The 24,157-nt window shown below is 47.1% G+C and overlaps 1 protein-coding gene across 2 annotated transcripts in view; it reads left to right on the top strand.

Moving 5' to 3' along the window:
- Positions 1–225: 225 nt before the first annotated feature.
- Positions 226–24,157, top strand: part of LOC119181426 (mitochondrial substrate carrier family protein S) — a 103,032-nt gene continuing 79,100 nt past the window's right edge. For both annotated transcript variants that reach the window (XM_075882963.1, XM_037432670.2), the window contains exons 1-2: positions 226–422; positions 786–939. In XM_075882963.1, the coding sequence (XP_075739078.1) occupies positions 365–422; positions 786–939 (212 nt within the window). In that variant the 5' untranslated portion in view covers positions 226–364. The remainder of the gene's footprint in view (positions 423–785; positions 940–24,157) is intronic.

Below are 24,157 nucleotides of genomic sequence, written 5' to 3'. Positions count from 1 at the left end.
TGAGGGCCCCTCCTTACCTTTCCTTCCTCCGTGGTCGACTGTATGCACGGACTGTAGCACGGAGGAAGGAAAGGTATGAGTTGCCTTTCCTTCCTCCGTGACTGTCACCGAGGAAGGAGGTGGTATGAGTCTAGCGATTTGCAGCGGTTCTGCGATTGGCCAAGAGCAAGCCACTTCCGTCGACTGCTGTTCAACGGAAGTGGCGCGCTTTTGGCCGTCGGCGAAACTGCGTGCAGCGAGGAGTGTCCGGTGGCAGTGGACGAGGGGGCTGTCCGTCGATATCAAGCTACAAGTGCACGATTCTCGTTTACGAATCTCCCGCTGCTAAGTCAGATCCTGCGCTTATTTGCACGACATTTTCGCGATGACACACAACGAAGAGAGAACTCACTGGTTCAAGGAAGGAGCCATCGGCCTTGGCGGTGAGTTTTTCCAGACTCGTTTTAAAATGTAGGGGAGCTTGCCCAATGAATTCGTTGCTCCGTGGCCGGTGCGTTTGCGTGGCATCAAACGTATTAGGCTCCGTCGAGAAGGCCGTAATTTCAACTGTGTGCGTATGTACAGTGTAGGACACGTAATTCTAGAACACATGGCGTGCAAACACGGCCACGAGAAGTCAAGACGTCGACGTGCTTCTTTCTCGTGTCCGTGTTTGCACGACCTGACTTTTGGAATGAATACTCGACGACCAGTTTGGCTTTCTGTTATTCTTAGAGACATACGACCGCCAACTGAAGGTTCGTCCGTGACCACCGCGTAAACGGCGTGTTTGTGTTTCGATGCAGTCGGCGTCCTGTATGGGGTCACCAACGTCTGCGTCGGTCATCCGTTCGACACGATCAAAACGAAAATGCAGGCTCAAGCGGGCTTCGAAAGCTGCAGCATGTACCAGTCCTTCCGGAAAACACTCAGAACCGGTGGCGTCGTTGGGCTGTACAGGTATGTGAGTGTGCGCCTCGCAGTGACATCGCCTCACGCAAGTGTGAATGGAAACGCGGCATTCCAGGGAAGCATGCCCAGTTTAAAAGGGAGTACGCTATCTACCCTGTCTTTTCGGCTTTGACATTTCCACCCGGGTTTGCTTGTGGGTTTGCGCAGGATGAATAATGTCGCAGTTTAAAAGTACACACGTATTCAGTGAATACACCGTGTTAAGGTTAAGGATGTTGTAGGTAGCTGGCGGATCTAGCCTTGCATAATTTGCAGGCAATTGCCCCGCCCGGTTTCCTCTTTGCTAATTGTAGCCAATGTCCTTTGTTTGTTTTTAACTAAGCACGAGCAGGCTTTTAAAATAAAAATCGTGCATAGTGCGACGTAACCATGCATAAGACGACGGCCTTTTTACTATTCCACGTGCACTATTGTGCCGGTACGCTATCTCGCTGCGCTATACCCCAAACACAATTTTCACTTATCACCAGTCACATGCGAGGTCTGTAGCAATCGAAAATTTCAAGAGAAGTCGCGACACCTGTTTCCTGAAGATCGAGGAACCACGCGGAAACACAATATCAGTCACGCTGTCACATGGTGAGCCTAACTGTTGCAGTTCCTCAAATAAACCTTGGCTTTTCTTCTTAAGCTCACGACATTTAAGCAGTTAGTGTTCTATATCACCGTTTTCCTTGCACTTTGAGCACAAGGGCGTCGCGGAGAGTCTGATCTTGTGGAGCCATGCTGGTGTAAGCGCTGATCCCGTTCGGATGCGATGAAGCAAGCAGGCCTCTTCCCTTGATAGCCCTTGTGTCACACATGGCTGGTGAGGCGTCAGCCATAACGAGTGAAAATGCTTATTTACAGCCTCTCGTAAGATACGCTGATTATCTTTGGGAGCTTTCTTCGGTGGTGTAAGCTCCAGAGCACTCCGGGCAAGTCTGTCGGCCGCCTCATTTCCCGCTATACCCACATGTGATGGAATCCATTGAAACCTAATGTTTATACCAATGCCATGCAGGTCTTTAATGATTCTCAGCGATCTTTGAGTGCATCGATCCAAAAGCAATCCATGTTTTAGCCGCTGCAAAGCGGGCTTACTGTCCGAAAACAGCACGACTTCTTGCTGCCTACAAAGCTTCAGTTTCTTCAGGGCTGCCTGAATTGCCACCCTTTCACATGCTGTCGATGAAACAGCGCACTCGAGTTGCGCTGCCCAGGACGCCTTTAGATCCGGGATCACAAACGCTGCAGCACATGCTTCACGCACTATGTCGACTGATCCATCGGTGAAAACTTTCAAATGATCGGCGTACTTTTCTTCAATATATTCAAGTACCAAAGAACATACTTCTGCTGTGGGTGTGGAGCGCTTGCTGTGTATCCGTGGAATCGTCACCTGACAGTCGACATCCTCATGTGACCAAAGTGGGTCTTGTCGAAGTTGTCTTTGTTTGGGGAAATTGATGATAAGATGGCGAAGGGTGTTGAGGGCCACGAAAGCTCGAGATTCCGTGTGTCGCTGAAGGCGACTGAGTAGTGTTCATCCTTGGCTCGATTCGCCAAGTCAGCAAAGCTATGTCAGCTGTCGTTGAGAGGCGTGAAGACGTAATGGTGGAAGACGAGTTACCTTTGTGCAGGTAACAAACCGCTTTTCCTTATTCACTAAACCCACGCGTTACCGTGGTCTTTTAGTGCTGCCGGGCCCACATGCAGCGTTTGCCATTCTTTGCGACTGTGTGAATATCATCATGAGTCTCCTGCAACTGTCTGGCGATGTCGAACTAAACCCAGGGCCTGCCACTCGTGCCTCTGCCGGTGACGACCATTCAGATGTGTTAGCAGCCTTGCGCGAACTAAAAACAGGCCAATCAGCACTACTTAGCGAAATCAAAGGTATCCGAGATAAACAGGCTGATAACGATAAAATGCTGAAAGACATAAAAGAGAGACTTACGAAAATTGAAGGGGAGTGCCAATCGCTGACGGCGATCAAAGCTGACGTGAAGAGTGTGCATGCACTCGCAGAGGCAAACGCGCATCAGATTGAGCAGCTGACTGCACGCACTGATGACGCCGAAGATAGAGCGCGGCGAAATAACTTAGTGTTCTACGGGATAGATGATGAGTCTAACGAAAGTTGGACAAAATCTGAGGAAAAGATTATCAGGTTTTCAAGCGAGCACCTCAAATTAACTATTGCTCCGAAAGACATAGAACGCGCACACAGACTCGGTACCTTTTCGCCGAATAAAACTAGACCAGTTCTAGTAAAATTCACCCATTTCAAAGATAAGGAAAAGGTACTAACTGCTAGTAGAGATCACAAGCATCCCAATGTTAACATTGTGCAAGATTTTTCACCAGCCACACGCCTAGCCCGTAAAAAACTGGTCGAGTTCAAAAAAACTCAAACTTTTCCCAGCAGCCTTCGTCATAACAAACTTGTAGCAGGGAAGAACACCTACGTGTATGACCCGGTTAATCAACAAGTCGTTCTTCGCACGCCGTAGCAGTTAGCTAGTGGTTGCCCTTACGGTCCCAAGGACTATTTATCGTTTCTTTTTACTAATATCAGGAGCGTACTACCAAAGCGGGATATCTTGTCCTGTTTAATTGACTCTTCAGATTCCAACGTTATAGTGCTAACCGAAACGTGGTTAAACTCGTCTGTCATCAGCGGTGAAATATTCCCTTCTTATCCAGATTTCAATATTTTTCGTACCGACCGAGATGGCAGGCGTGGTGGTGGCGTGCTCATTGCTACTCACCGTGACCTTGGCTGCTATCGTATCAATATACCAACCTCACTCGAAATGGTGTTTGTGTGCTGTAAAGCCATTCAACCCCACGTAGTCTTAGGTGCATGCTATCGCCCACCTGATTCCGACAGTACATTTATACCAATGTTTCATGACGCGCTACAATCACTAAAGATTCATTTCCCTAATGCACCAGTTGTCCTATTCGGCGACTTTAATTTTCCGAACATAGATTGGTCTGACCTCGTCCTTGTCACATCGAAACAAAACATTGAAAGCAACTTCGTCGATACATGTTTAACATTCGCTTTAACTCAAATTGTTAATGCAGCAACGAGGCAATCTAAACACTCAGCCAATATACTTGATCTAGTACTAACAACCCATCCTGATAGAATCACTTCGCTTTCGTACCTCGACGAAATCAGCGACCATAAGGTCATTCATGGCACATTCCAATGTAGGCTGAAGCGCCCAGACAAAACAAGGAAAAAGCTTACCTTATACGATAAGGGTGATTATAATAATTTCAATAAAGAACTAACAAAATTCTGTCAGTTTGTAGTTAAAGATTTTAACAAACGATCTGTCACTGAAAATTGGTTAATGTTTAAATCTAAAATGCATGAGCTTATTAGTACTTACATTCCAACAATTACGATTGGTGAACGTAGCACATCCCGCTGGTTTAATCCTGAACTCAAGAGGCTCAAAAACAAAAAGAAACGACAATTTCGCGCCGCAAAAAACAGCAACAATCCTGTGGCGTGGCAAAAATACCAGACTACCACGAAACTATTCTGCTCTGCCATCGATAAAGCGAAGCGGCTGTTTAATAATACCACCTTGCCCAACTTACTCCGCACTAACCCAAAACAATTTTGGAGAGTGATTAACCCGCGAAACGAAAACAAATGCATATCAATAATGGATCCAACTGGACAGCCTATCGCGAATAATGCAGTAGCAGAAGAACTAAACCATACCTTTTCTTCCGTTTTCACCAGAGAACCGATTGAAAACCTCCCTGATGTCTCCCCCCACAACTACCCTGTGGGAAAACCACGCTTCGGAGTTTAAAGGCACCAAATGAAGGAGACGCAAACGCCAGCATCCATGGTAAAAGAGCGTGTTCTATTTCGGCTGGTCTCTTCCTCTTCCTCGTCGTTCTCCGTCTCTTGGTGCGCGCGCTATTCGCGCGGGAGGTTCAAACAATTTCCAACATCCTCCGCGCCCGAAAGTTCAATCGCCCAGCTCCAACGGGCATAAAAGTTGTACTGGCCTCGTAACTTCCGTACCTCCTGCCAAGACAATCTTGCAGGCTCTAACGTGATTATCACTTGATAAGTACACGTCAGTAACTCTACCAACTTTCCAAAAAGTTATGGGCACCTTGTCTTCCTTAATGACGACTACATCGTTAACCTTAAGCTGGTTGCAAGGCTGTACTCGCCTAATGTGTGCACTCCTCAAGCACAAGAGGTAGTCTTTATACCAACGCTTCCAAAAATCAGCCACTATTTGCTGCCTGTACTTCCAATGCTTTAAAGTATCGGAGCGAGTTCCCGACGTTTCAGCAGTATTAGCACTAGGCAGTGTAGTAGACTTCCTACCGGTTAGAAAGTGCGAAGGTGTAAGTACAGCTGGATCGGTAGCGTCAGCGGAGAGGTACGTTAATGGCCTAGAATTCACTACATTTTCTACTTCGGCAAGAATGGTCACAAGCTGCTCGAAATCAAAGCAACCTTTCCCTAGAATTTTCCGTAGGCAGCTTTTAACAGTGCGAATCATCCTCTCCCAAAATCCACCCCACCAAGGACTACGTTCTGCAATGAATTTCCAGGTAATGTGGTTATTAGAGCAAAAGTCCTGTACTTGGAAGTCTCTCAAAGCTCTGTACATCACTTTTAAGTCGCGACTGGCAGCATGAAAAGCTAGAGCATTGTCGGAATAAATAACACTAGGCAAGCCGCGTCGCGACACAAACCGACGGAAAGCCATTAAAAATGACCCCGCCGTCATATCGGAGCACAACTCCAAATGGATCGCCCGAACGACGGCACACGTAAAAATAACGATATAGGCCTTCACGGGACTGGTTCCTTTCACAAAAACGGGACCAGCAAAGTCAACACCCACAACTTGAAAAGGGTGTGATCTCTTAACCCTGTCGGTCGGCAGTGGTGCGGTAGGGGCTGTTGCAGGTTGGAGCTTGAATCTAGCACACACTTTGCACCTAGAGAGCACTTTTTTCACACACTGGCGGCCCTTAATCACCCAAAAACACTCGCGTAGCTCTGAAAGGGTATCGTTTACACCACTGTGCAGCAGGCGCCGGTGCGTGCGGTCGATGATGAGGTATGTGCAGCGGTGGTCAGCTGGTAGTAGAATCGGGCACCTCACGTATTCTGATGTTTTTACGTTGTCAAGCCGGGTCTTGATTCTTAAAATCCCATCATTGTCCAGGAATGGATGCAGATTACGAATTCGGGATGCCTTAGCTAATGGTTGGTTTTTTAACAATGAGGCGAGTTCTATACTAAAGGCTTCCGCTTGTGCATTCTTCATCCATGTAAACTCGCCTTCTTTTATCTCAGGGGCAGTGAGTGGGCCCATCAGACGACGACTGGTGTGCACTCGACAATTGTGAATAAATCTTCGAATCCAAGCTGTGATTCTAACAACTCGTATCCAGCTGCTGTACTTGTCGAGCTCGAAAAGTGGCTCTGCTTGCGAGCATTGACAAGCCAAAACTGTTGTGTCTTCGTCGTTTGATCTACATAGTTCATCCGTTGACTCATGAGGACCAGCTTCACTTGCCGGCCACGTTTCTTGGGTACCAGATAGCCAGTCAGGCCCATGCCACCATAAATCGCTAGTACAAAGGTGATGCGCTGATATCCCTCTTGTAACTAAGTCGGCTGGGTTTGTCTTTCCAGAGCAATGTCTCCAGCGACTCGGGTCTGTGAGCCCTTGGATCTCAATTACCCTGTTACAAACGAAGGGCTTCCACTTGGTGGCTGTAGACTTGATCCAACTCAAGCAAACTTGGGAGTCGGTCCAGCAGAAGTATTCTATATTTGTGTGTGGCAAAGTATCCACAAGTAGCTTAAGAAGTCGAGCTCCAAGAACCGCAGCGACGAGTTCCAGGCGTGGTAAAGTGAGACCCTTGATTGGAGCGACCCGAGACTTGGCGAGCAGCTGCTGGAGTCGAACCGCTCCGGTACTGTCTTCCACTCGTATGTATGCCACTACTCCGTAGGCACACGGGCTAGCGTCCGTGAATATATGCAGCTGGTGAGTGCTTTTATCAGGGCTGCTGTTGTCTAGTTGATACCTCTTGGTTCTAAAGTCTTTGAGGTCTTGAAGTTCGACAGTCCACTTGTCCCACTCGATCTTCAATGTCTCGGGGAGAACGCTTTCCCAATCGAGTCCTTGCATCCATATCTTCTGAAAAAGTATTTTAACTCGAATGGTGAACGGTGCTAGCAGTCCCAAGGGGTCGAAAATTCGTGATGAAGCCTGAAGCACAGTTCGCTTGGTACAAAGTCCCGCTTTTAAGACTTTCGTCACAGCGTCAATTTTCACCGAAATGGTGTCGTCGGTGTAGTTCCAGGATAGCCCAAGAACCTTAGATTGTGTGACCTGCTCAGCTGACGTCTCTCCTGCTTGCTTGAGCTTCTCTCTTAACAGGTCGCAGTTTGTTGACCACTTCTGCATTTTCATTCCGGCCAGCTCCATTATGGCCTTCGTCTCTTCGTAGAGTTGTAGCGCTTCTTTTGTCGTTGAAGCTCCGAAAACTAGGTCATCGACGTAGAAGCTTGCCTTCAGTTTTGCGGCCGTTACTTGGTAAATTTGTTCAACGTGATCGAAATGGTATTTCAACGTTGCAGATAATAGGAAAGGGCTTGCGGAGGTGCCGAATGGAACTCTGGTCATTCGCATTTCTTGTATTTTTGGCAGTGGTCTGCCTGACATTGGTAGCCCTTCAAACCACAAGAAACGAAGAGCATCTCTGTCTTCTTCTCGAATGCTGATTTGTAGAAACGCCTTCTGCACGTTTGCTGTAATTCCGATGGCGAAAAGGCGAAACCGGATCAAAACCTTGAAAAGGTCAGCATTCAGATTAGGACCTTTTTCGAGTTGTTCGTTGAGAGAACAAGCTCCTGATGCATGCGATGATGCGTCGAAGACTACGCGAAGTCTCGTCGTCGTAGATGTTTCGCGGATTACCTCTCGATGCGGCATGTAGTATAGGTGCTGTGTACAATAAGGGGCATCTTCAACTTTTTCAGCATGACCGTCCACCTCATACTGCCTGATAGCCTTATCGTAGGCTCTCATGGCTTCGTCGTTTGGTGACAGCCGCTTGACGAGTCCATGGAGCCTCGAAAGGGCTACTTTGCGATTGTCGGCCATGTCGACGAGAGGTGATTTCCATGGCAACGCAACTTCATAGCGTCCTTTCCGAAGCCTGGTAGTGTTGTTGAATTCTTCCAAAATATCTGCGTTGCACTGAGACGTCGGCGTGTCGGCAATTCCGATAGCATCGAGGTCCCAAAATCTTTGTAATGGGAAGGCGATCTGGTCGTCTTCGTGGGAACCTGTTCGAAGAACACATACTTGGGTGCTTGCTTTGTTACTCGTGCTTCCACCACCAGATAAGGGGCCTTGGAGAGTCCAGCCCATCTTTGTGTTAATGGCGAGTAAGGCAGGGTTTTCTTCATCCCACCTCACTTCACTCGTGTTGGGCATCAACTTCCAAAGCTGGTCCGATCCAATGAGGACACTCACACCTGGCTCACAATCTACACTCGGGTAAACGACTGCGTCAGCCAGATGTTTCCCCTCCACTGCGATGGCTTGAAGAAGACGACTCTGCCTTGGTGCTTCAATCATCTCCTCGCAAATAAAGGGCACCACTATGGCCTCAATGTCAATGGTTAGGTCGTCGTGCTGACTGCGGAGCGTGATCTTGACCATTTTGAATCGTCGGGTTGGGTCGCTCGCTCTACCAAACGCACTGATGGCGAGTTCGGTCTCGGCAACAGCAGGTAGACTTAGCTTGGAAGCGACGCTCTCAGTGACGAACGTTCGCTGGCTTCCGTTGTCGAGAACACCGCGTATATAGCAACAATGAGATGAAGTCGTTACCCAAGCTCGAAAAGTCTGGAGAAGAACATCATTGATGAGTCGGGGAACTGAAGCTCTCTGAGTGGAAACTTGCACCGTAGCATTCGGTTTCTTCTGAGCATTAGTCACTGATGGTGTTTCAGAACTACTAGCATTGCACATCGAGGAGGCGTGTCTGCGCTTGCATGCTTGGCAGTGCACTCTCCGCCGGCAATTGCGGACCAGATGTCCTTTTGACGTGCACCGGAAGCATCGACCGTCTGTTACAAGTTTGTTGCGCTTCTCGGCCAGAGTCATGTCACTCGTGCAGTCCTCTGTCTTGTGATCGGTAGCAGCGCAGAAAAAACAGGACGAGGGGGAAGATAGTGTCTTGTTTTGAAGAACGGATGCTGTAGGAGTCGCGGACTGCTTCTTGAATGATCTATTTAATACAGGTACGCTGTTGTTCGATGTCGTTGGCAAATTGTTCACTAAAGAACTCTTTTCTCGACATTCAACTTCGATGCGGAGAAATTTCATCAGCTGCTCAAGTTCCTGATCAGATGAAGCCTGGCTCGTTTCCGTCGTGTTCTCCATACTTTCTTTTTTGAAGTATTCTACGACAATGTCAGCTGGTATGACTTTGAGCAGAACTTCATTCAGCATAGCCGCGTAGGATGACTCCGTGATTCCAAGACTACGCAGTCCCCTCCTGTTTAGTTGAACTGTGTCGAAAAGCTTGCGCAGAGCAGTGACATCACTCGCTAATTTCACTGGTTTGAGCGTGCGCAAATTTCCTAAGTACTTCTGCTCAATGACTTTCTTGTTTCCAAACCGACGTTTCAAAATTTCCAGCGCGTCATCGTAACAAGAATCTGTCACCTGAATACCGGCGACGGCCTGAGCTGCAGGTCCATCTAGAAGTGAGGCCAAGTAGTGAAACCGGTCTGTGTTGGACAGCCTTGGGTTCTCGTGCACGGAGTGCAGGAACATATCCCAAAAGGGTTGCCACTTGATCACGTTTCCATCGAAACGAAGAAGCTCCAGCTTGGGAAGTCGTGCGCCGAACTCACGTTGTGGAAGTCGTTCATGCTCGCTCGGTGCACCCTCACAGGTCCTTGCGCCCATGGCTGGAGTTGTAGACGACGCCGGCGTAGCAGAAGTCTTCAGAACTTCAATGTGGTGCTCGAGCAACGCCAGAGTACTGTTAGCGGCGTCATCGTATTGCATGACCACCTCATAGTCGTCTGCCGCCAGGTCGTCAGTGATCAGGGTTTCAACCTCGTTGTTCAAGGCTTTAAGTTCCACGTTGCTGGCGCGTAGGCGGCCGTGCAGCATTCGAAGTCCAGAAAGCTCGAACTCATTGGACTGGAGCACCTGGTTGACCTCGTTGATGATTCTCGTGTTCATCGATCGCCGCGAGGCCCGCTTGCTCTTCGCTCGCTCCATGTCGGTCTAGCTCGCAGCGCAGCTCACCCACACCAGGAATGAAAGGCTCGGGTCGTTGTAGGCTTGATTCCCGGGTCGTCGGCACCAAAATCGATGTGGGAAAACCACGCTTCGGAGTTTAAAGGCACCAAATGAAGGAGACGCAAACGCCAGCATCCATGGTAAAAGAGCGTGTTCTATTTCGGCTGGTCTCTTCCTCTTCCTCGTCGTTCTCCGTCTCTTGGTGCGCGCGCTATTCGCGCGGGAGGTTCAAACAATTTCCAACATACCCTACCATGCCGGACGTCATTTTTTCACCTCAGGGCATCCAGAAAATTATCGAGTCATTAAAACTTACATCATCCTGCGGCATCGATGGTATAAATGCTAAGGTGCTCAAAAACACCAAAGAAATCACCAGTGTCATTCTTTCCTATATTTTTCAGCAATCACTCTCATCCGGCATCGTTCCTCACGACTGGAAAGTGGGTAAGATCGTTCCGGTTCCTAAGCCTGGTTCATCTAGTTACCGGCCAATTTCCTTAACCAGCGTCTGTTCAAAAATAATGGAACATATAATTCATTCACAAATCGCTAACTTCCTTACCTCAGTTAAATTTTTTCACCCTAACCAACATGGATTCCAAAGGGGACTCTCATGCGATACTCAGCTTGCACTATTCATCCATGACTTAAGCGCTAGTGTAGACCTTAACATACCAGTTGACGCCCTTTTTATTGACTTTGAGAAAGCCTTTGACAAAGTTCCCCACAACCGCCTACTACTAAAACTCTCCCAATTAAGCCTTAACCAACTTGTCTATAATTGGATTCAGGACTTCCTCACTAACCGTCAGCAATTTGTTGAAGCTAACGATACGCCCTCTTCCCTTTCCAACGTAATCTCCGGTGTGCCACAAGGTACAGTTCTAGGACCCCTCCTCTTCTTAATTTACATCAATGATTTACCCGATAACATTTCATCTAACATCCGCCTCTTTGCCGACGACTGTGTAATCTACCGACCTATTACTAACGTTTCAGATACAATTACTCTCCAGCAGGACCTACTAAAGCTGGACGAGTGGTGTCGCAAATGGCTCATGGTATTAAATACTAATAAAACTGCACTTATTTCATTTCACAGACGCCAAAACTTACCCACCACTAACTATAATATTAATGGCTCCATAGTTTCTTCCCTAAGTTCCATTAAATATCTCGGTGTTAACATTTCACAGAATCTAAACTGGTCTTTTCACGTAAGTAAAATAGTTAACAATGCTAACAGAGCTCTCGGTTACCTTCGTCGTAACTTGCATCTTGCCCCTCCATCAGTCAAATTACTAGCCTACAAAACACTAATTCGCCCAAAACTAGAGTACGCATCCGCCATTTGGGACCCATTCCAAATTAACCTAAGTAAGTCCATCGAACTAATTCAAAACCGAGCAGTTAGATTCATCTACTCAGATTACTCGTATCATACCAGTGTTACCACCCTTAAAAGAATAGCAGATCTACCTAACCTTGACCTACGCCGTAAGGTTTCCAGACTATCCTTGTATCACAAAATGTATCATACGTTTCATTACAACTGTCCCATTCAATCAGCTCATCGTACTTCAGCCCGCACAAGCCACCACAAGGCCGTGTACCCACCTCCTGCATGTACCACAGCCCACCATCACTCCTTCTTCGCTCAAGCAGCCAGGGACTGGAACGATCTTCCTCCAAGTGTCATCCATCATAGCAACACGGATAGATTTAAAAATGCCATAGAATCATTGTTTTATTAACCCTATATTGTTTGCCCACACCCTCATGTAAAGCCCCCTGTTGGGTGGCCTTTGAGGTATATTAAATAAATAAATAAATAAATAAATGAAGCACCTTTACGCTCGCTGCAAACTTTGGCACTCCCAAAGCAACTCTGAGGCCTTTACGATAAAGTTTTTCTAGCCATTCGTACTGTGACTCACTCGGAGAGATTAGAGGCAATTGGAAAAGCACGCGATTGACAATTACTGCCTCGTGTAACTTTATCATTGATGTTGGGTGGCTCCCCCAGCTTGTTCCTGCCATCCTTCGAAGAACGTTTACACGGGGTGACAGTGCTGACATTGTCTTGTCTACTGCCTGTCACCAATTCATCCTGGTGTCTAGTGTGACTCCAAGGAATCTCATGTGCTTAACTTGTTTAATTGATGCATCAGGAAGTAATATTTTCATCCTTGTTTCTCCTTTTCGCATACCTGGGAATAGCATGAATTGAGACTTTTCAGCTGATATTGTTTGTCCAATAGATTCAAGATAGGTTTGTGCGGAGAGTAGAACTCTTTGGCCAATCATTTCCAATCGCTTATGCTGATATCCAGACAGCCAGATGCATATGTCATCGGCATAAATTGATATTTGTACTGCCTTGCTCACATTCTTGAAAGCATTAGGTAAACCAGCCATAGCCACATTGAACAACCTTGGAGACAGGACACTGCCCTGTGGCACTCCTCTGGTGACTTTCCTTGAGCTACTGAGCACTGTCCCTAACATCACCTGCATCGAGCGATCACTAAAAAACTCCCGAACAAAGCGTAAAAGGTGCCCCATTATTCCCATAGATGCAAAACCACAAATTATCGCACCTTGGAACACGTAGTCGTATGCTTTTGAAACGTCCTGGAATATTGCCAGAGTTGCCGTATGCTCGTTGGTGTTCTATGTGACTCACGAAGTCCAAGATGATGTCCTGTGCACTCAACCGTTGCCGAAACCCAGTCATACATGCTGGAAGAGCCTTGTGATTCTCTGTCCACCATGTCAGCCGAACACGGGCCAGATTCTCCATCATCTTCGTTACGCACAAAGTTAGTGATACTAGTTTGTATGATGCCAGATCTGTTCTGTCTTTACCTGGCTTCAGCACTGGTACGACCCAGGCCCTTTTCTAGGCTTGAGGAATGTTTTCCGACTCCCAAACATAGTTGAAATGCATCAGAAGTCTGCTCTTCACTTCTTCAGGCAGATTTAAGATCATTTAGTTTGTAATTTCATCAGGTCCAGGAGCACAGCGTAGACGGAGACAACTTACGGCTGACGTAAGTTCCCGCAGCATGAAAGGTGCCTCGATGGCAGATGTAGAATGAGGTGGAAGTGAGTAAGGTGGTTTACTTTCTCTTCCAATTACATACACGTCAGCAAATTCATCGGCTAGAGACAGTATTGATGTATCCTTGAATAACGCGAGGGCAATAAACGTTCTCAAAGGCTCGGGCGAGATTCCAACCCTATTTACTACTCGCCATATCCTTGACAGTGGAGTAAATACACTTAAACTCTCACAAAACGTTGCCCATTGTTTTTTCCGAAGTTTGTTGCTGTATTTCCGTATTGTTGCATTAAGTCTGTTGAAGTGAGTTTTGCTAGCAGGTTCACCATTTCTTCACATAAGCCTTTTCTCTGCCCTTCTTCTGGCCGCACACAAATTACGGAGCTTTAAGTCTGGGGCTGGAAAATGTGCAGGCAGCTTGAGTATAGTGGTTGCAGCCACTTTGCTCGCCAGCATATCCTAAACATATCCCCTGATCGGTGATCTAGATGCTCTCATTAGCGATCCCAATAAGTTACTTTGCAGGATTTAGCTAGCGTCAAATGGTAGCCAGCAACATTGATCAATATAGGGAAATGATCACTGCCCATTCTGCCTGAAGCTGTGCAACACGTGAGTTGAATGTCACTTGAATGCAGCATCAAGTCAATAATACTTGTACAAGCTGGGGGCCTAAAAAATTTTACATTGCCATCATTTGCAATGCGTAAGTCTAGCTTATCAATAGCCTTTCCCAGGCAACGTCCATGTGCATCCGAACTCTTGTCACCCCATGACATGTGATGCGCGGAGCTGGGCAACGATGACACAGGTCTTCCAAAAACTTTTCGATGGAAATTTTCTTGTGAGGAGACGCATACACCGATGCAATGCTAACTTTGCGGTTTCCTATCTGTGCCATGATTGCACAAACTTCTATAACATCTGTGCACAAGTCCGCCACATTGAGTGCTACGTGTGGTATCTCTCTTCGTATATACACAGCGGCGTTTCCATTTGGGAAAGTCATTATGGTGGGGTTTTTGTGAGTGACGTATCCAGTAATTGATCTTTGTCTCGGTGATCCGGCCTTCGACAGAGCCAAGATTGGAATTTGATATTCTCTCAAAAACAGGTGTAGTTCATTCATGCGAGAAACAATACCGGCACAATTCCACTGCATTATGAAAGGCACTTTTTGGTGATTTAACGTGCAATGAGGCTTGGCCTTCGGCATCCTACTGCTGGTTGTGCCCGAAACGACCAACCAGCACTGATTCTAGACCCAGCACAGCCTGCAGCTTGGTCTTCGCTGTACCTAGTGGCATTGTTGCTAGGTGAGAATGTAGAGCGGCAAACAAAACACAAACAATCTCCGCGGTGTCATGGATATTTTTTTCATGTCCCTTTGTCTTCTGCTCCAATTCTTGTCTCTGTACTGTGGCATAGGTAGCTTGTGTAGAAATGTTCTGAGTAGACTCGGTTGGCATGGCCCCTTGTTTTGTTTGACTCGCATTACCCAGTGTTTTCAGGAAGCATTCTTCTGATTGCACCTCACGTAAATTCTTTGGACTAGTTGATATTCTTTCTTTCACCAATCGAGAAAAATCCTCAGGTGATTGAGCAACTGACCGGGCAGTAGTCGGCTCAGTTGGTTTAGGCCCCGTAAAAAGGCTTTTCGTCTATGCAGCGCACTCACTCGGAATGGGCACTCACTATGACTGGCGGTATGGTCACTATTGCAGTTAGTGCATGTAAAGTCCGCCTTGCAAGTTTTGAAGTCATGTGGACCTCCACAGCGTTTGCATCGCAGCTCTCCTTTGCAGAATTTCGCCATGTGACCAAAACGTTAGCATTTAAAGCACCTCGGTGGTGGCTCCGTATATTCAGCAGTTTCATGTCGAGTGAAGCCAAGGTTAATAGTCAGAGGTCGCTCGGCGTTTGGAGTAAACGCAAGTACCACCGCGTCCGTGGGCCTAACTTTCCACTAATTCGTAGAAGAAACTTCTAACAATCCTCCTGACGTGAATCACGCCTCGGGGTTTCGTGTATCCGTGAAGATCGACCTCTGTGTATCACTTCGAAACACCTCTGATCAAGCAGGTGTTTTGCAGGTAGGCATTAGAAAGACGAGCACTAACTTCTACACCACACAGCTTGCCACATTTGAAAAGCGCATTTACTTGCTCTTCAGTGGCCACGTCAAGTAGTAGCAAACCTTGAGCAGTGAAATAACTCCGAACTGGCTCAGCGTCAATGACTGATGTCACCGCAGAATGTAAAGCAATAGGGTTCACCTGTCTTAAGTCCTTTTAGCGGTCTACAGGTGATATAATCACTGGAATACCCACAGCTCTGCTTTTGCAGTGGCTTTCCATCTTGAAGTTGTTCCCCTCCATGTCAGACCAATCGTCTACCTTCTCGCCGAGTCCCAGTATTGTGGATGCGTCGTCATCGGTTGTAGGTTCATTGGTGTCGCCACAGTTACGTTCGCCCGTTCGTTAGTCTGGTCGTTTTGATGGCATGTGGGATGGATGAGGCGTTTGTCCTAATCGCTTGCATGGCATGGCTGGGCCATGGCCGAAGTCCCAAAATCGGACCCTTCTTCCGGTCGTGTCTTCTCGGAATGGGCCCGGTAAGGGCAAAATCTTCTTGATGCTGTAGCCGTCTTTGTGAGAACGATGGAAAGTAATGCAAAACAAAAAAATAGAAGGTCGCGGGTAGGATTTGCTGCAATCTCAACTTCGTCGTCCAACGTGCTCTCGCATAGAGTCGAGCTGTTCTGTTTTTGTAGCAGACTTTCTTCTTTAAGATCTTCCAGTTTAGAATGGTTTGGCACCGGTCCCGCCGCATTTCTGGGGGCACATTCTTGGTATAATGGAAGCACTTATTTAGTGTAATCCCTCCTAAAACGGGTGGCCTCTTCGCGCATTTGTTACTTTTCTAGACCATTAATCAAAAGCATGCGATAGGTCCTCAAACCAGCTTTCAACAGCATGTTTGTTGTCAATAAGGGCATAATATTTGGTTGTACATATTGAGTAATCCTGCTTTTTTAACGTACAGGCACGTACCAAGTACAGCACAAACACAGGGCTCTGAATAACAACTAGTATATTTTCATTCGTTTTCATGATTTATGTACACAAAGGCAGACATCCCAAAAAAAGCCCTAGGCAAGATATATAAGTTAAGTAATGCATGTTGTCAATCGATTTTGAAGACATGTTTAAACTGCACAAGAAAGACATGTTAGACTCATAGAAGACACACACACAAAGCGCAGTGTGTGCATATTGATACGAGGTGCAATGTGTGCATGTTATGTGTGTATAATGCCATATCTTCTTTGTGCAGTGTAAATATGTCTTCAAAGTGGATAAAAACTCACTGCCAGTCTGGTATAAACCTGTGACAAAATCGCATTTTTTTCGAATAGCTGTGTCATTTGCACTGCAATTCACATTGTTGCAAATTGTGTGAAAATGAGGACTGGCAATCATCATTAGGATCGGAGCAGTGCATTCAGAATAAACAAGAGGTGGACGATGTGCTTCGCAATGGGGACAGCGGCTCGTCCTTTTCAGCACACATATGTTGCTAAGTTGCCCGCGGGTGCATGATTAGCTGACACTTATTTTCATGCTCTACTAATCTTGTGTTTGAACATCTTTCTATCGCTCAAACATGTTGCACATGTAAGGGAATATTGTACACGACTTCCTTATTGTAATCCACAAACATTCCAATGTGCTTGATACCAGAGTTGTTCAGCTGACTTCTTTCCTTCCAGCCGTTTACTCTTCTACTCATTGCAATAAATTTTTGCAAAGCTAGGGAAACTCATTGCAATAAATTTTTGCAAAGCTGGGGAAACTAAACCTGCCGTGGTGGTCAAGTGGCTGAGGTACTTAGCTACTGATCTGCAGATTGTGGAATCGAATCCCGGCTACGACGCCTGCATTTTCAATGAAGATGAAAATGCTGTGAGCCCGTGTGCTGAGGTTTGGGTACACGTTAAAAACCCCGGGTGGTTGAAATTTCGGGAGCCTTCCACTATGGCATTTCTCGTAATCATGTGGTGGTTTTGGAACGTTAAGCCCCACATATCATCAGCTGGGGAAACCAATTCAGCGTTGTGTACATTTGCAATCAGTTTTGGCTTATGTGAAAGTGTGGGGATATGTGGCAGAACTATTGGTCTTGCTTTGTCAATAGTGGATTGCTCACATATACAATTTCTCTTGCTGTTAATTGCCTTTAACCACTTTTTCACCTCTGACGCGATCATGCAGTCGGTAAATTAACTGTTTTTCGGCATTTTTTTTACATGTTGACACTTCTTGCTATATTATGTGAACAGGATTTTCACACACATTGTTTTAGACAAAAGAACTCTACTCTTCTTTTATTAGCTTTGAATTTTATCTCATGATGGTCTTTGTTCACTTTGTTAAATGCATCTAACATGTATGCTTGAAATTCATGTAAATCTGGACATCTAGCAACTTTAAGAAAGACTCATTTGTCAATTCATGTGTGAATTCTTGCTCTCAAAAAATTTGCGTGAACTTCTGCTAGATTTTTTTTCACATTAACAGAGCTCGCTCTTTTATATAGTACACAATAAGATAATCTGTGTGTCTAAAGCAAGCATTTACTGTACATGCATTTCATTCATAAACATCAATAAATATCTGTCTCTTTGCCATAAAGAGATCGCATAAGAAAAGAGCTAGCCTGTACCACTTCTGTCTTGTTCGATGTACACATACCTCCGTATTCAACAAATAATGATTGCAGGTAGAGTTTTATAAGTTCACTTAAACCTTGCATACTACTTTCACATTGTTTTTTAAACTTCCCATCACGAAACATCTCGGTGCACTCTTCAACAGAAGTTCACAAAAGCTTTTTTTAGGCTAGAATTCACGCATGAATTGCCAGCTGGTCTTCCTTTAAGTTTCTGTAGTCGTCAAGATTTACTTCAATTTCGTACACATATTGGATGTACCCAACAAAAAAACAACAAAGGTATTATCAGTAAAGCGACATGATAGAGGCATGTGCTAAAGGTATGCAAGTAGCTTTGGTGTCTCGTTGAGCTCGTCGTTGCTGGTCACTTCCGCCCAGTGAGCTTCTCGTCTTGATCGCCCGTGTCCCAGTCGTCTTCGGCTTGGCCAAGTTAGGCCTAACTCGTCATTGGCTACTATTCTATGCTTTCTTACCCAAGTGATGACAGGGCGCTGCGATTACTGGGGTGGGGGCCGTTGTTGGCACCTCAGTAACTGCTCTGACGAGGACGAAAAGTCCGGGCAGCTTCACTCGGTGTCTCCGAAGGCCACTTCCCGGGTTCTTCATTCCGTATCCTCCAGAACAGGGTGACTGCTGCTTATTTCGTCATGCAATGTTGTCTTTCATGACCTTCTCAGTCCGTACTTCCACCCAACAATGCTGACTCTTCCTCTCTGGTTTCCTACCACGGCTTGGGTTGCATGCCACAAGCCCTTCAGCCACCAATCACGTGTGTGGATGTGCCAGTGCTGCACACAATCGCTACTCGCTTACCTTCGGTACCTGTCTAGTGCCCCTTTACCACGGTGTAAGAATAAGTTGGTGCTGACACTCGCCGCTTTGGGTAAGGAGAGGGCACGAGCACATTGTGTTTGCCGATGACATTGAGCTACCAGTAGTTTCCATTGCGCTAGTTCAGGTGGTGCTACTGTATGAGGCACAAGGTATTCGAGTGGCGCTCATTTTCAAATTCGCACGCAAGAAAACTTCTTGAATGCTTTGTGTTCATGGGATTTTGATGATTAAGAAATGCGTTGCCATGTGCCTGTAAGCCATGCCAATGCATTTCTTTTGATGACTCGTGCCTTGTAAATCAGTGCACGTATACCTTGACACTGCACATGACTCTGATTACGTGTTAGCGGCCTAGGCAAATAGTGTTTAATCCCGAATTGCAAGTCGGACTATCGGACTTGTACGGAGCATGTGACGCTTTTCAAGACTCTGAGTGAACCAATGCACTTGGATAAGTGGTGACGGGCAATTCAGAGGCCTAACAGAGCCTTACAGCCTACTGAACATGTATGCGCGAAGCATTTCAAGGAAGAAGTGACCTCTGCCACATATGCAGAATAAAAGGTAAATGTTCTGTTGCAGCACCAAAGAAATCTATGCTCACTTCAGATGATCTGGCTACCATTTTACTGGGCTCCCCAAAATACGGGACCATGCAGGAAAAAACCACGAAAGCTCTGCGAAAGCAGCTGGCTCTACTGCTGCCTTCTCGGAAGTGACGGGGGCCAAAAGGTTCGACAGCATTTAAAGTGCGTCAAACGACGGTAGAAAGTACACAAGTTTATTGCACGTAGAGACAGAGACTCCACACCATGATGATGATGAATTAACAGGCACGCATGGAAAAGGCAGCACTTTGACTTCAGCAGCAGTAGGTGTCCTTCACGTGAAGAGGAGAATATGCTTCTCAAGGCGACACTCGTAGTGTGGGCTTATGTGCTGCCGACTCAGTTCGTCATCACGCCGGAAAAGTAACCGTGCAGCACCAACCAGCGCAATCAAGCACTTTGTTAATTTCTTGTTTTTTAAATCTAGATGCCACTTTTTTGAGCTGCCTCATCTATGCCGATTAGGACCAACATTAATAAATTATTTAGAATAAGCAGTGAACAGAAATCATTGTATGTACTATTTCTGTGATGCAACCATGCTTTTTTTACGTTCACTATATTCACGTGAATATAGCCATGCTAGTGATGTTTGCCACACTTGATGCCGTCAAGCCAGATTTTCTCGTTTTTAGATACCTCTAGCTCTGCATTGTCACTGTCTTGCAACATTGCAGGCACACTTCTGAGCATCGTATTTACGACACAACACCGTTTATTAAGGTGAATGCCTTAAATATTTAAAGAGGCCTCACCAAATACGAAATATGATTGTCGGCGTCCTATGTTGACATTGTAAGGTGTAAGCTGCACAAAATATACTGCTGTATTGACAAAAATAAGGCCTTGCTACAGGCGACGAAGAACTTTTGTTGTGGCAGTGGCTCGTGCTGTTGCAGCTGCTGCTGAAACCGCTGGCTGCTGTCTCGCTGTTGTTCGTCCCATTAAACGATTGCATCACCCCGGCATGGCGTCTAACAGTATTGTTACATTTGGTGGAGGTGCTCGTTGTCTCAAACTGGAACTCCGTTCCCGGACTCTACCTCAACCCCCCGCCTCGCCAATGCCTGACGACATGACCCAGCCACTTGCAGTCATAATCCCATCTGTCACCTGTTCCAGAATGCCACGACAGCGAGATCCAGCGATTTTCAACGTGACCGACGACCAGGACGCCAAAGACTGGCTGTCCCAGTATGAAGCGGTAAGTGCCCACAATAAGTGGGATGACACAGACAAGCTTGCTTACCTTCATTTCTATCTGGCGGGTGTGGCAGAACTGTGGTTTAACAACGACAAAGCGGAAATACCATCTTGGTCAACCTTCAAGACGCGCTTTGCACAAGTCTTTGGCCGACCCGCTGTTCGCAAGCTCCACGCCGAACAGCGCTTGCGCGGCTGCGCACAGCGCTCTGGCGAGACCTTTACCTCGCATATTGAGGATATTCTGGACGTCTGTCGTCGTATCCTTTCCCACATGTCTAACACTGACCAAATACGGCACATCATGAAAGGTATCGAGGACGATGCCTTCCACATGCTCGTTGCAAAAAACCCACAAACCATCGCCCAGCTTATTCAGCACTGTCAAAGTTTCGACGAGCTTTGGAGAAAGCGCGCTTCTACTCGACGTTCAAACCTCGACACGAGCTCTACATCTGCGTTAGCCATTGGCGCTGTTTCATTCGAACAAAGCACCTTAATGCAGCAAATTCAGCAGTTCGTCCGAGAAGTGGCGCGCCAATTGTCTCTTGTGCCGCATGTTCCGGCCAGTGCGGACACGCTGACCCCAACACTCCGCCAGACAATCGAAGAGCAAGTTTCTGATGCCCTGTCTTCTACATACCATTCTTCGCCTATCTCCGTGCCTCTCACTTACGCTGAGACCGCCAGACGATCGCCGCCGTCGCTATCAAATGCCACGGATCTTGCTCGACAGCCCCGTCCCATCTACGCAGCAAGTTCCCCTGTCCGTCCCCACCAACCTCCTGTTCGCCACCCCGCACTACCATCGACTAACCCTTGGCGCACTCCGGACAACAGGCCGATTTGCTATTTCTGCCATCTTACCGGTCATGTAGCACGCTACTGCCGTCGTCGGGATTATAACCCAACTGCTGGTGGGGCGACTTACGGCTATCGTCCAGAGCCACCACAGTCGTCTTCGTCCCCCCCCCCCACGTCGGAACAGTCGCCGCCACGTCGCCGCGGCTTCGACAGGGATCGGTCGCCTTCATCATGGCGCCGTTCGATTTCTCCTATGCTTCCTCGATCAGCACCCACCCAAACGGAAATCTGACCACCGCAGTTCCCGAGGCAAGAGCTGCGCACATATCAAAACTTTCAAGGCCTCTGTTTCTACCTGCTAATGAAATAACTGTGCACATTGAAGGTGTACCGGTGCAAGCGCTCGTTGATAGTGGTGCTGCCGTGTCTGTGCTAAGTGGTGAACTGTGCCGCAAGTTGAAGAAGCTTACACTGCCACTTTCCGATGTCTCTCTACACATGGCCACTGCGCATCACATACAATCTTCTGCGGCGTGCAAAGCTCAACTGGTCATCCAAAATATTTTGTATGTAGTCGAATTCGTTGCGTTTTCCCCATGTTCGCATGATATCATCTTAGGCTGGGACTTCCTCTGCACTCATCATGCTGTCGTTCACTGTGCGCGTGCCAAACTAGAGTTGTCGACGATGTCTTAACTGCCCCTGTGTGAAGCGTGACGCCTGAAAGACCTTTCAAGCCGCTATCTTCCCGAGTAACCGTGGCCGCTGACACTCACATCCCTCCTCTATTCTGCGTTCTTGTGCCACTCTTCTGCGACGACGTGCCCTCTGTCACCGCCCTCTTTTACCCCTCCGATGCCTTTGGCTCTCGCAAAAGCTTCCTTTTCCCATTCGCAGTTGTCACTGTAGAAAACTCGCGTGGCTCCATTTATATAATGAACTCGCTTCCTTCCCCAGCCATATTATTCCGTGTCGAAGTCCTCGGTTACCTTGAGGGAATTGATTCTGTTTCGTCCAGTTGCCTACCTGACGACTTGCCATTATCTCACTTAAACACCATTACCTTTGATACCACTCCCACTTCATCTCCGGAGGCTTTTTTCCCATCGATTGACCCTAAACTTCCCGCAGCTCAGCGCACCCAACTCCTGGCTCTACTAGATCGCTTCAAGATGTCATTTGACCATAGCCAACCCTCTTTGGGTCGCACATCTGCAATCGTTCACCAAATCGACACCGGCAGCCGTGCACCTTTGCACCAGCACCCATATTGAGTTTCTCACGCTGAACGCCGTGCCATTGATGATCAGGTGAACGATATGCTTCGACGTGGCGTAATACAACCTTCAAACAGCCCTTGGGCCTCTCCTGTTGTACTGGTAAAAAAAAAAAGAATAGTAGCATAAGATTTTGCGTTGATTACAGGCGTCTTAATAAAATCACGAGAAAAGATGTTTATCCGCTGCCAAGAATCGATGACGCCCTCGATTGCCTGCAAGAAGCAGAGCTCTTTTCTTTAGATCTTCAATCCGGCTACTGGCAGGTCCCTATGAATGAAGCTGACCGCTCCAAGACTGCGTTTGTAACGCCTGACGGATTGTACGAGTTCAACATCATGCCATTCGGCCTCTGTAATGCGCCTGCTTCTTCGAGCGTCTCATGCACAACATCCTTAGAGGCTTTAAATGGAACACATGCCTGTGCTATTTGGATGACGTCGTTTTCTCGAAGGACTTCGACTCCCACCTCAGCCGCCTCGCAAGCGTCCTGACTTGTCTTTCGGACGCTGGACTGCAGCTGAATTTGAAGAAATGCCACTTCGCTGCCCGCCAGCTTACCATATTAGGGCATGTTGTTAGCAAGCATGGTGTTCGTCCTGATCCAGCCAAGCTTAGCGCTGTCGCCGACTTTCCCAGGCCAGCTACACTAAAAGAACTCCGCAGCTTCATCGGCCTCTGCTCATACTTTTGCCGTTTCGTGCTCAATTTCGCCACCATAATCGCACCCCTGACGCAACTACTTGCTGACAGCCAAGACATCTCGGCGTGGTCCCCAGCATGCGATGAAGCATTCGCCTCGTTACGGCATCTTCTGACATCACCACCTATCTTACGCCGCTTTGATCCAGACGCTCCAACCGAAATCCATACGGACGCTAGTGGAGTATGCCTCGGCGCTATTCTTGCTGAGTGTAAATATGGCTTCGATGAGTATGCTGTATCTTACGCTAATCGCACCCTTACTAAAGCGGAAAAGAACTATATTCAGTCACCGAGAAAGAATGCCTTGCCATTGTTTGGGCAATCACGAAATTCCGACCTTACGTATATGGCCGCCCATTTGACGTGACTGATCACCACGCGTTGTGTTGGTTGTCATCATTAAAAGACCCATCTGGTCGCCTAGCTCGCTGGGCACTACGTCTCCAAGATTACGACATTCGTGTAATTTATCGGTCAGGCCGCAAGCATTCGGACGCCGACGCTCTTTCTCGCTCGCCACTTCCTCACGATTATGTTACAGCGTCTGTTTCCCGCTACAAATGTTCTGCACTTGAACATGTCGACATGTCCTCTGAGCAACACCAGGATCCATGGATAGCGTCTCTCTTACAGTACCTGTCTCAGACG

The sequence above is a fragment of the Rhipicephalus microplus genome, unplaced genomic scaffold, assembly GCF_043290135.1.
Source record: "Rhipicephalus microplus isolate Deutch F79 unplaced genomic scaffold, USDA_Rmic scaffold_14, whole genome shotgun sequence".
NCBI lineage: Eukaryota > Metazoa > Arthropoda > Arachnida > Ixodida > Ixodidae > Rhipicephalus > Rhipicephalus microplus.
This window is presented reverse-complemented; position numbering and strand designations above follow the sequence as displayed.